This window comes from Mchenga conophoros, linkage group LG4 (genome assembly GCF_057382185.1).
Source record: "Mchenga conophoros isolate Kocher_MC1m ecotype Shallow Benthic linkage group LG4, M_conophoros_male_GT1.1, whole genome shotgun sequence".
In the NCBI taxonomy this organism is placed as follows: domain Eukaryota; kingdom Metazoa; phylum Chordata; class Actinopteri; order Cichliformes; family Cichlidae; genus Mchenga; species Mchenga conophoros.
Window position 1 is genome coordinate 12,262,886 of NC_140529.1, and position 12,429 is coordinate 12,275,314.

The 12,429-nt window shown below is 43.1% G+C and overlaps 2 protein-coding genes across 5 annotated transcripts; both read left to right on the forward strand.

The window, feature by feature from the left end:
* The first annotated feature begins 622 nt into the window (after window positions 1-622).
* On the forward strand, window positions 623-5,558 carry LOC146575598 (volume-regulated anion channel subunit LRRC8D). Of its 4 annotated transcripts, none has more exons than XM_085272574.1 (6): window positions 623-754; window positions 1,086-1,445; window positions 2,085-2,666; window positions 2,776-3,026; window positions 3,365-3,742; window positions 3,848-5,558. In XM_085272574.1, the coding sequence occupies exons 2-6, from the start codon at window positions 1,101-1,103 to the stop codon at window positions 4,968-4,970; spliced, it is 2,679 nt and encodes an 892-aa protein (XP_085128700.1). In that variant the 5' UTR covers window positions 623-754; window positions 1,086-1,100; the 3' UTR covers window positions 4,971-5,558. The 4 variants fall into 4 exon arrangements, with proteins under 4 accessions (XP_085128700.1, XP_085128704.1, XP_085128702.1 ...); XM_085272578.1 differs by having other exon boundaries at window positions 2,776-2,981; XM_085272576.1 differs by having other exon boundaries at window positions 701-754; window positions 1,074-1,445.
* A 511-nt stretch (window positions 5,559-6,069) lies between these two features.
* ddx39ab (DEAD (Asp-Glu-Ala-Asp) box polypeptide 39Ab) lies at window positions 6,070-12,033 on the forward strand. Its single transcript, XM_085270359.1, has 10 exons — window positions 6,070-6,226; window positions 7,081-7,297; window positions 7,638-7,765; window positions 9,427-9,703; window positions 9,823-9,941; window positions 10,076-10,207; window positions 10,347-10,456; window positions 10,629-10,773; window positions 10,917-11,064; window positions 11,402-12,033. The coding sequence occupies exons 2-10, from the start codon at window positions 7,090-7,092 to the stop codon at window positions 11,416-11,418; spliced, it is 1,284 nt and encodes a 427-aa protein (XP_085126485.1). The 5' UTR covers window positions 6,070-6,226; window positions 7,081-7,089; the 3' UTR covers window positions 11,419-12,033.
* The last annotated feature ends 396 nt before the right edge of the window (window positions 12,034-12,429 follow it).

Sequence of the window (12,429 nt, forward strand, 5' to 3'; positions counted from 1 at the left end):
TGTAGTTTATGTTGTTATGCAACCTTATACCTCTTTTATCTGACGCACTAGACATTATTTGCTTTAATCCATATAAGGATTTTAAGTATGAAGCTGCAAACACAATAACTGACATATATTACAGCTGACACCTAAAATAATGTGTAGTTACAATGTAAAAAGTAAGGCTTAGGGTAGTTTATAATACAGCCCGCATACCTACTAGTACTGCAAAATTAGAATGAAGAAAGTGGAGCTATAAGTACTCTGTCCGCTTTTCTTGGTTATCACCTTGTTCTACTGAGCCTACTGGGAACTACTGTTGGTGACTTATGGAGGCAGATTTCACCAGGCTGTATTGTGAAGTGTTGTCAATTGAACTTTCCAACAGTGTATAAAGCTGGTAAAGTGTTCCCGTCATTATGCATATGAAGTATTTTCACTTTGTCCAGTGGAAACATTTTTCCACTGTTTTTTTGTGTGTGTCACATTTTTGTCTACTTCAGTTCTGAAGGAGTTAAAGGGAGCAAGCAAACCCCCTGTGGGTCTTGAGCAGGCTTCTAGCATTGAATTAAATTTCTCAGCCACACATCCTCTGCTGCCATGGCAACTTTTGAATAGCCTTGTGCCAGTCAGCTCAGGAGGAGTTTGTTTTGTAAGTTTCAGAAGTTTTTCACTGCTAAACCAGACAGCGCCGGCTTGGAGTTTCTGTAATGCGGCTGTGGGTTGATCACAAGTAGAGAGAGAACAGCAAGAGAAGAAGTTATTTGCACAGGTAGGTGAAGAGCTGTGGATAAAACAACAAGGACTGTTATGATCCAATTTGCATTGTTGCCAAGTAGAACTTAAGTGAACTTTTTTATATATATATAATTCGTTTACTCTTAGTTAGCAACAGCATTTCAAAGTTTTCTGGAATACATCTATTTGAAATTTCAAAAGATTTTCTATGTATTATATCAAATTGACTGTTAAATATTCACAAAATTCACTGTAGTTCAGTTCTGCAGTTTAGCTCATGATGTGATCCTATAATACAACTTTCCACATTTGGTCAGTGCTGTAGTTCTCTCTTAGTTTTCTCATTTTTAAAGCAAATCTTGCAGGACCCAGAGGACGCCATGTTTTCCCTGTCAGAGCTAGCGCCTCTGAATCAGCATCAGAACAGGTCTAAACTGCTGAAGCCCTGGTGGGAGGTCTTTATGGACTACCTGGTGGTCCTGATGTTGATGACATCTGTCCTGGCTTGTACGGAGCAGCTGTCCAGGGACCGAGTAGTGTGCATTCCTTTGGATTCAACTACAAACACTAGTGATCACAGTCACTCAAAAAGTGCCAATGTGGGACTGTCTCCATCGTCACGGCCTCAAATACACCACGCACACAAAATCGGCCCAAATCTTCACTCTGCACCTCGGGGTCGGCGCACGCACTTGGTGTACCAGCAGTACATTTATATTAGCCAGGTAAAGTAGTGCTGGCTTTGTTGTTTTTGTTATTCACTCTGTGAAAGCATAGAGTGAGCTATATTTAACATTCTGAACCTTTATGTAAAAGGACCTGCTCATACCCACAGGTTATTAAACCGCTTATCTCAGCTCTACAGTGGAACTTTAATCTCCCAGTTTCTTCTGATTCACACTTTGACTGTTTCAGTGCTCACTCACAGCTCTCATGGTGTTGCTTATTTAAGCCTTACTAACCCTCGGAGATAGAACCATGGTTTACCCCTATAGCCAACCTATAGAAGTAAACCAGCAAACAGTATATCTAGTATGTCTACTAGACATACTAGTAGTTCTGTCTACTAGTATGTCTAGTAGACAGAACTAGTATATACTAGTTCTGTCTACTCACAGAACCAGTATGTCTAGTTCTGTGAGTAGACATACTCACAGAACTGGGCTTACAGTGTATCCTGTATTTTAAGCTTTTACCCATTCAAATCAATTCAATTAAAAAGAATAACTTTAGCACCCATTTCAGTTTTTATACTAATCCTCTTCCTTTGTTAACAGGTAACCCTTTGTTATTAATGTTTCACAGTGTATGTCTGCTGCCCCCATGTGGTCAAACAATCAATTGCTGTTTGCCTGTTTCTATAGGTGTGCTACCATGAAGCTTTGCCTTTGTCCTCCCGCTTCTTCCCTTACATGGCCTTGCTTCAGTCCCTCGTCCTGGTAGCCAGTGGCTCCTTCTGGCTCCACTTTCCCCACACCTCATCCCGCATAGAGCAGTTCCTATCCATCTTGGCAAAGTGCTGTGAGTCACCCTGGACATCTCAGGCCCTGTCTCATGCCGCCCGCCAAGAGAGCATCCAGGAGATGGTGGAGGAGGGAAGACGAGCACAACAACCACACCACCGAACTTCCACTTCCCCGACAGTGACCCACACAAGACACTCGAGCATAGACTCGGGCACAGACAGCCCACTTTTAAAGAGGATAGACAGCGCATTTGCCACCCCTCCATCCCCTTGTCCCTCCACACTGTCCTGTAACTCCACTGTGTCTTGTGTATCTCTTGACTCCCGGGAGCAACTTCCTTCTTCCAGCCCATCAGTAATGGCTGACAGCCACAGCCAGGTAATCAGTCTGGATAAAAGTGATGGGGAACAGGCGAGGGCGCTGTTTGAAAGGGTCAGGAAGTTTAGGTCCCACTGTGAAAGCTCAGCTGTCATTTGTAAGGTAAGAGATCCTCTAGTCTGCTAGATTTACAGATCAACTTCTTTGCTACCTTAATTTTTTTTTAATTCCATGAATCGTTTAGTCTTGATGCCCATTTTTCCCTCTTCAGGTCTACTTGGCTCAGACAGTTTTCAAACTCCTGATTGTAACACTGATTATGAGTTACACAGTCCCTCTTCTCGGCTCCCTGTCCTTCAACCACACCTGTCACCCTGAGGAGCGGGCCCTGGTGGGCTACGCCACCTTCGAGTGTATCCACGTGCTCTCCTCACTTCTCCGCAAACTGCTGGCGGCCTACCTGACCTTACTGGGCCTGTATGGTCTGCTTAATTTTTACACTCTTACCTGGATTTTAAGCAGGTTAGAATAAAAAAATGTTAAAGGTGCACTTTTCAGTGTTTTTATTGCAGAAAAGGTAGGAATATATATTTTTAAAGTGGATAGTTTTGCCCAAAGAAAGTTAGAGTATGTATGAGTGCTACTTCAGGCTTTAACAGGCTTTGAGGAGAGAAACTAGTCTAAATGTAAAAAGCATAAATAAATAAATGATGCTCCTGATGATGAGCATATCAGAAAACTAGTTACAGGGGTAAAAAATGTAGTGCTGTGTTTTTGGCTACAAAATATCCTGTTTGATGTTTCTCTTTGTTTTTTCTTTCTTCTTCTTCTTCTGCCTTGGTGTGTTTGATTCAATTCAGCTCTCTGCAGCAATATTCCTTCCATTCACTGAAGGAGCTGAGCTCCCTGAGAGATTTTCCTGACCTGAAGAACGACCTGGCCTTTCTTATACACATGTTAGACCAGTACGACCCTCTGCTGGTCCAGCGTCTCTTTGTGTTTTTGTCGCCTGTCAGTGAGAGCAGGCTGCTGGAGGAAAGCTTAGAGAGGCGCTGGGGGGAGGAGAAGCTGCACGCCATGATCAGCGTGGATGCAGACGGCCGCTCCAGGCTGCAGCTGGTGGCCCTGCCTCGCCTTCCTCCAGCCCTCTTCACTCTCAGCCAGCTTCAGGTCCTCAAACTGGAGCTCATCACAGACACCAGGTTTACTGCACACATGACCAGCATGACCTCACTCAGGTGAGTTGTACAGTGCAGGGGCGTAGTCTTTGAAAGTATTTCTTTTAAAGTATTCACTTCTTTTTAGACTCTAACTTGGACTTTTATGTGGCATTCCAACTACAGGGAGCTGCACCTCTACCACTGCACAGCAACTGTGGATCCCAGCGCGCTTGCCTTTCTCCAGGAACGTCTAGAAGTCCTTCAGCTTACCTTCACTCAGGCATCAGAGATCCCCAGCTGGGTCCTCTCCTTGCGAGGCCTTCATGAGCTTCACCTCTCTGGTCGCTTAGGCAGTGACGGTGGGGTGGGCCGTAGCTGGGCACTGGGGAGCCTACGCCAGTTGCGACACCTACGTGTGCTGGTGATTCGAGGCATGTTGCAGCGGATCCCCGGTGAGCTCTGCGAGGTGGCAAGCAGCTTGGTGAGACTGGAGATCCAGAATGAGGGCACGAGGCTGCTTGTGCTGATGGGCCTGAAGCGGATGGTTTACCTGACAGAGCTGCATCTGCAGGATTGCCAGCTGGAGCGTTTACCCTCTGCTCTGTTAGCACTGACCAACCTCCGGGTGCTTGACCTGCAGCACAATAACCTGAGGACTCTGGAGGAGCTGCTTAGTCTGGCTCACCTTCGTCGTCTCTCTTGTCTTAGACTTGCTTACAACCGTGTTTTGGTACTGCCGGCCAGCGTGGGTGTGCTTAGAGGCCTCGAGCTCTTGGATCTGTCAAACAACCAGCTCCAGAGCATTCCTCCAGCGCTCTTCACTCTTCGACGCCTTCGGAGGCTCCTGCTTGCCGGTAACCTGCTGGAGGAGCTGCCTGCTGAGGTGAAGGCACTGCAGCTGCTCACAGAGTTGGACCTCAGTGGGAACAGGTTGGAGAGGCTACCCACTGAGCTTTTCAATTGCTGTTTGGAGTTGCGCACCCTGAATATGTCTCACAACTCTCTTAGCTTCTTACCCAGAGAGATTGCAGCTCTAAGTCAACTGTGCAGGCTGGACTTGCGCAGCAACAATCTGGAAGAACTGCCTGCTGAACTGGGCTGCTGCTCAGGGCTGCATGGAGGTGGTCTCCTGGTGGAAAACTGGCTCTTTCTTTCTTTGCCACCGCATGTCAGAGACTTCCTGAGCCGCTCTTACACCCCAGGTGGTGCGCACACAGAGGAGCATTCCAGGCCCGAGTCTGACAGTTTTCCCTACTTCTCTCCTACACAGTGGAGCTTCTCTTCTGCTCTGGAATCACAGATATAAGGACAACAGCTATCAGACTGGTGACATAATAAAATAAAAGCACTGATGGAGTTTCTTACAATTTAGAAGGTTTTTCTTCAACTACTGCATCAGGCAAATTCTTCACCAATCTGCCCTTATTGTCCATTTTGTTTTTAGAAAATGCAGAACTAACAGATGGACTGCTTTGTATTGCATTGAAAAATATTTCTGGAATATTTTTGAATAAGAACATCTGTGATGAACGCATAAATTGTGAGTTAAAATCAAATGAGTGTGGACATCTCCATTAATATATTTAAATAACACTACTTGTCATTCTGTATTTGTAGTTTTCCTGTTAAAGAATGTGAGATTTTATAGATGACAGAGCAATAAAATTTATTCTTTTGTAAAGATTTCTGCAGATCTGCAGATACTTCCTGATTGCTTCCTGTATAAAAGTATTCTTCAAAGTATTATGAAAGCTGAGACCTGATGCCAGTGTATCCATGTTGGATAGTTGGAAATACTGATACTTCTCGTTATTAATACAGTTACCGTATTATCGGCCTTTGGCGCCCGTTTGTTATTCGTAATTCTGATTTTAATAAAAGGTTGTAAACGTTAGTAATGCTTCAACGACATTTATGCTGTACAACACTAATGCGTTCATTGACCACTAGAAGGCACTAAAGACTTTTAATTCTCAGTGCTTAATGTTTCCAGAATTAAAGCTTGATTTAGACTTGTGCAAGGAAACATAGAAATTACAGTTACATATACTTTTATTGATGGAGTCCGAATTTCTTCACACTGTTAACATCACATCCTGGAGAGGAGTTTTGCCTCGCGCGACTTGAACGTCTAGATTTCATACAATTTTAACGATTTCTGTGAAACAAAAACAAACTAACAAAATTGATCCAACCTGAATCAATTCCAGGAAGCTGTTTTATATTTAAGGTCACAGGCCTGCATTATCATACGCAAACACATCCCGGTTAATTTTATACTTATATTGCAGCAAAACGTGACTGTATTAATTTATTTCGAGTGTCCCTCCCGAGCTCCCCTACGGAGAGCAGCTACAACTGTGTCCCGCTTTTTTCAACTGCGACGGACTGCGGCACACTTTTTGTCCAATCACAGGCTGCTTTTCACAGAGGTCGCATAAACGGGCGAATGATATCGACCCGCTTTAGTCGAGGCGGAACTTCCGGTTGGTGGTATAAACTAACTGAGGCCTCTCCATGCGGTTGTGATCTATCGGGGCAGTCGAAGCTAACACCGAAACGGTAGGAATCCTTGAACTACTTCATTGTCCCGCTTGGGCGGCTTTCCGCGTCTCGTTTCACCTAAAGAAGCTTGTGAATTATATTTGTTTAATTTGGGCTGCAGTAGTGTTTGCTATCGCTAAAAATAACCTTTCGTTGTTTGTTTCAGGGGGCGGTGTTACTTAGCGTTTTGTAGCCTAGCATTTGATAGCAAAGCAATCGCCACTTAGATTTCCTTATTTACACGAAATATGCCGCCTTTTTGTCATCCATATAACACTCCCGTTACAATTACGAAAAGATCGCCTTCTTATGCCGTTGGGAATATTTAGTTGGTCGTAGCGGATTAGTTGTTGTCGTGTAGAAGAGTAGCTTGCCACGTTAGCAATGGTTATGCAACACAATGGCTTTCTAGTGTTGTATGCGCTTAGAAGCTAACCGGTTTGGTCAATTTGACATCGTCGGTTACGGTTTTGACCTTGTTTGTTATATTGAGTGTACGTGGTCGTACAGAATATTTTCTGCCTACAAAACACTAGAGTATTCATATTTAGGCCTGCTCTGTTGCGTGTTTTCTTGCTTAGCATTTCTTAACCACAGGCTTACTCTTTAAAATTCAGTTCGAGTTATACACAATAGAGCTAATGTTTGGAGTCACGTTTATAACCAACCACGATTTTCATAGTTGCACAAAGTCAAACCCGCCTTGTAATGGTAGAATAAAATAAGACTTTTTAAATGTATTAAAATATGTGCAACAAGTGGGCTCGAATAAGAACCTCGCTTCATATAATCTAAGTAAAGGGAGCCCTCTCTTACAGACACAGATGAAGGACAGTGATCATTAATACTCAGCTGTATTTTCTTTGTTCCAGACAAATACAATGGCTGAGAATGACGTTGACAACGAGCTCCTTGATTATGAAGAGGATGAGGAGCCTCAAGGAGCCCCCGAGAGTGCAACCCCAGCAGGCAAGAAGGAGGTGAAAGGTTCCTATGTTTCCATCCACAGCTCTGGTTTCAGGGATTTTCTTCTGAAGCCGGAGCTTCTCCGCGCCATCATTGACTGTGGTTTTGAGCATCCATCTGAAGGTGAGACGCATTCAACTGTTCTGGTACCTTTTGTTAAATGGGACTAGTGGGGAACTGGCAATTGAGTTTGTTTATGGCATACCCTTGCACTACACTGGTAGAACCAGTCAAAAGCTGTAAGTCTGCATGTTCTTCAACAGCGCTTACCTTATCTTGCTTGCATACATTAAGAATTTTTGAATAGCTTGACTTGCTTTGTGCGTCTAAAAAAAATGCACCACTCCCAGCAGGACTGCCACTCCTCTTGTGCTCTTTATAGCAGTTCAAAGAAATTGATTTGCAGGTAATAATAAGACTGCACTTAACATTAATATTTGTGTTGTGTTGTTTAAAAACACAGTGCAGCATGAATGCATCCCACAAGCTATCCTGGGCATGGACATCCTGTGCCAAGCCAAATCTGGTATGGGCAAGACGGCTGTGTTTGTGTTGGCCACCCTGCAACAGATCGAACCCGTTGACGGACAGGTTAGTATGTGTGTTTAACATGCTTTGACTGTACCTTCAATGTTGAGCTTTTCATTTATCGGCAATGAATGTTATTAGTCTGGTAATTAATGAACAAGCCAATAAAAGCTGATAGAGGTCCAAATGTTTTTGTTGTCCTGTTTTTGTTTTTAACTTAGCTGAAGTCAGAGCCACCTGTGAGAGAGCACAAACAAGACTGATCAAAATCAGTCTTAGTCAGAGCTAGGGAATGCCAACAGAATCAATACCCATGGTACCATTTTGATACCAAGATTTATGAGATGCAGCAGTGCTCGTCATCAGCTTATGCAGGGAGGCAGAAATCCTTCCAAAACTAAAGGAGGCAGGATGTGGTTTAAAGTATTCTATTGTCAAAGAACAGGTGGAAGATGGAAAGTCGTGCAACTGCAACAAACTTCTGCTCTCTCTTTTTTTAAGGAAGGCAGTCGGCTGTGCAGCTACTTTGCATTCAGGTGGCTGCAAAATCTGAGATAATTGATTAGCAAGAGGCGATATGCAAACAATAATTGGACTTCCAATTTAGCAAGGCACATGAAAGACTGGTATCCAGAGCTATTTATGTAGTTCACGTTGAGGACGAATAAGTTAAGAGTGACATCCAAAGTTTTGTCCTACAAATCTTATCCAGAATCACAGATTACTGCTTATTTTGTTTGAGACTCCCCATTGTAAAATAACCTTGAAATGTTTGTGCTCACTTAATGTAACTAACACGAGTTACAGTCACTTGCTAGTAACACTAATGGGCTACTCGGCAGCCATCCTAACATCTCAGTCTGGGTCTTGTCAGTAAAATGATGTCAACATTTAAATAAATGATCAGAATTCTAAAATGTTTTAGTAACAGTACCTGGCACCAGCCAGTCATTTTGTTTCACTATCCAGCTGTGTGATTCTACTGGTATTGGTACCAACTGATGAATTTCTGGGATCATGACATTCCTTATTAATATACAAATAACAGATTTCATAGGTGACTTATAACCAGCAGGTTTCTTTGTTGGGATATGCAGTTTTGAGGACAACAATAAAATATGTTTTAGCGGGAAATCTACGACGTAATCAGAAACCCGTCTTAACGCTGCACCAAAACCTTCCACATAACTTGACAAGAGAAATGTTACTACATGTTGGGTTTTCTATGTTACGCTTGCGGTTAAGAGGGGTTTCCGTTTAATATGTAGATTTCCTGCTAAAGCATAAATCAGGCATAAGGGTCGATTGGCTTAAGTGTTCGTGTCAGTGCTGAAATGCAGCGCAGCCGATCCTGGTGGAATTTGGGGATTTGAGAGGATGGATGACATTCGTTGTGTATTATAGCATCAGTCTATTTGATTGTAAGTGGCATTTTCATGTTGTGCTTGTTATGTGGAAATTATACACCAAAGAGTTGATATATGGCTCAGTTCTGGCTTGTAGAGTTGCAGACCTTCAAGTCTAAGGTGTTATAGCTACAGTGGGATGTAATTTTCTTTCAAGGACAGATGCTTAGATGATCATAAAACACTAAAAATGTAACATTAACATTAAATGCATCTTGTCGTTTGTAATGTAAAACTGTTCATTTTAAACAAATTATTCTGCCTACCTTTGACTTTTTGATAGATTTTTGGATTTAATCTGTGTTTCCTTGTCTCCAGGTGTCTGTATTAGTCATGTGTCACACACGAGAGCTGGCCTTCCAGATCAGCAAAGAGTACGAGCGTTTCTCCAAGTACATGCCCACCATAAAAGCAGCCGTATTCTTTGGTGGCCTGCCTATCAAGAAAGACGAGGACGTCCTGAAGAAGAACTGCCCTCACATCGTTGTCGGAACTCCCGGCCGTATCCTCGCCCTGATCCGGAACAAGACGCTCAGTCTGAAGAACGTCAAGCATTTTGTCCTGGACGAGTGTGACAAAATGCTGGAGCAGCTAGGTGACTTTTCTTTGCTTTTGTCTTCCCAGTTTTCACCAAGTCGGCAGCAAAACTGCAGTAGTCAGTCAGAATCTTACCTTAGTCATTTTTTTCACTCTTTTTCTTTCTTCACATGGCAGACATGAGGCGTGATGTTCAGGACATCTTCCGGATCACACCGCATGAGAAGCAGGTCATGATGTTCAGTGCAACACTGAGTAAGGAAATCCGTCCAGTGTGCCGCAAGTTCATGCAAGATGTAAGTAAGCAGCGGAGGGCTGCTTCACCTCTGAATGTCTGTTGTTTTTTGTGAGACAACTCATCTCCACCACTTTCGGTCTGTACTGAAAACTGCTGCACTGAAGTTTTACTTACCTGCTATCTCATGTACAGCCCATGGAGGTGTTTGTGGATGACGAGACCAAACTTACACTCCACGGCCTGCAACAGTACTACTGCAAGCTGAAGGACAGCGAGAAAAACCGCAAGCTATTTGACCTGCTTGATGTGTTGGAGTTCAATCAGGTGAGGGAACATACATCTTTATATTGTTGCAAGCTAATGTTTGTATTCAAAAGGTCCCAAATACTCATTGAAAGCTGTAATAAAAATTGCATCAGAGGTCTAACTCGGTGCTTCCTTAATGCCCGTGCGTTGCCTCTAGGTGGTGATCTTCGTCAAGTCAGTTCAGCGCTGCGTCGCTCTGTCCCAGCTACTGGTGGAGCAAAATTTCCCTGCCATTGCCATCCACAGGGGAATGGTTCAGGAGGAAAGGTGACTTATAAACTCTCAACTCGTAAACATGCTCTGCTGAGCTTCAAATGTGTTGTGTATTTTTGAGAGCAGGAGGCCTCATCCTTCAACTCAACGCATTAGTCTTCAGAGAGTGCTTGTTGATAATCCTCCTGATGGTTCTGTCCTCCTTCCCCTTCTTACCCTCTCTCAGGCTGTCTCGCTATCAGCAATTCAAAGACTTCCAGCGGCGGATCCTGGTGGCCACAAACCTGTTTGGCCGAGGGATGGACATTGAGCGAGTGAATATCGTCTTCAACTACGACATGCCAGAAGATTCTGACACCTATTTGCACAGGGTGAGAAATGAATTTCTGAGCCCCTCTCCTTTTTCATATGCAGGAAAGTTGGCTGTCTTATTTGCTCATCAAGCACCGTGTGAATGCTAGTGGTAGTCCATGTTGCAGTTTGGACTTACTCTTACCTTCTCTGCGCCCCTCAGGTTGCCCGTGCTGGTAGGTTTGGGACCAAAGGCCTGGCTATAACCTTTGTGTCAGACGAGACTGATGCCAAGACTCTAAACGATGTGCAGGACCGCTTTGAAGTCAATGTGGCCGAGCTGCCAGATGAGATTGACATCTCATCTTACAGTAAGTGTTTTTGGTTTTTCTTATTTCTGAATGCCTCCTTAAAAGCATACTGATGTCTTTAATAACATTAGAACCACTGTGATCTGTGGATTAAAGAGTTTTGCAGCACTTTATTATTAAATCATTGCGTTAATGCTGAAGCGTTCCCCACAGAAAATTGCAGTAAACCTTTACTCGGCAACAAGACGCAACAGTTGGTGCTGTCACGTTAACTGAAGCGCTCCTCAAATCCTTCACATATTTAACCTGTTGCTGAAACGTCGGTATGCTCAGCTGTTGCTCATCGTTCTGATGTTTTGCGTGCTCAACTAGTCTCTCCTTCTCTCCCCCTCTGTAGTCGAGCAGTCCAGATGAGTCCCCGGCCAAACGGCAGTCTGCTCTTCGTGGATCTCGTCTTGTATTTGGAAGTAGACGTACTTCACCATTGATTTGAAAGCTCTGCCTTTCCTCTGTTCACCAAACGTTTATTTTTATTGTCAGTTTTTAGGGGGGTTTGGTTTTAATTTGTCTTTGTTTTGCTTAATGGAATTAAAACTTTTTATAAAATGTCATTTTACTGTTGTGGTCACTTATGAGGATGCTGTCTCTGCTCAGTTTTCATTGGTTTCAGTCTCAGCAGCGACAGAGCTTCAGGGAAACTTTCAGAGGAACATGTGATAGGAGTCTGCTTTTTCTTTATGTCCAAGCAAGATTTGTATAGGAGATGTTTTGTTTTCCTTCCCAGTACAAAAAAAGTGGCTGTTTGGCTGGTAATCAAAAAGTTGTAAAGACACAAATTTGGCTCATATGGCAGCTCTTTCTATGGATTTTTAACTGAATATCCTCCAATAAATGAAGTCACCACATGAACTGGTAGTGATGAATTTGCAGATTTTGACGGGGCAAAACATGTCACTGTTTAACTGTTTTTTTTTTTTCTTGGTATTTTGTTTTAAGTATTAAAAATTCAAAGTGTTAAACAAGTGGAAATCTGCTTAGATGATTTAGCAACAATTCAATACTGGATAAACATCACTGTGCAGAGTCATAGTGATGGTTCTCTGCAATTTTTATTGCTGCACAGTAACTCGATATTGGATGTTGATATCTTAAGTGCAGTTGGGCAGACACAAATTTATCTTGCCACTAAGTAACTTTTCTTTAGTACCAAATAGTGACTGTAGTGTACATGTGTAAATACATGAAATGCCTGCTAAATGTTAACATAGTATGGCTCGTTGCAGGGCTGCTAGCATAGCTGTGAAATTGCAGATCTTTGGCTGCTCCGCCACAGCAGCTGGATCTGCATGTTTGATCTGACTCAATTTAAACCAGATGCATTTATCTGCATGTTAGGGGGATGTGTTAAGCGCTACACCATAGAGT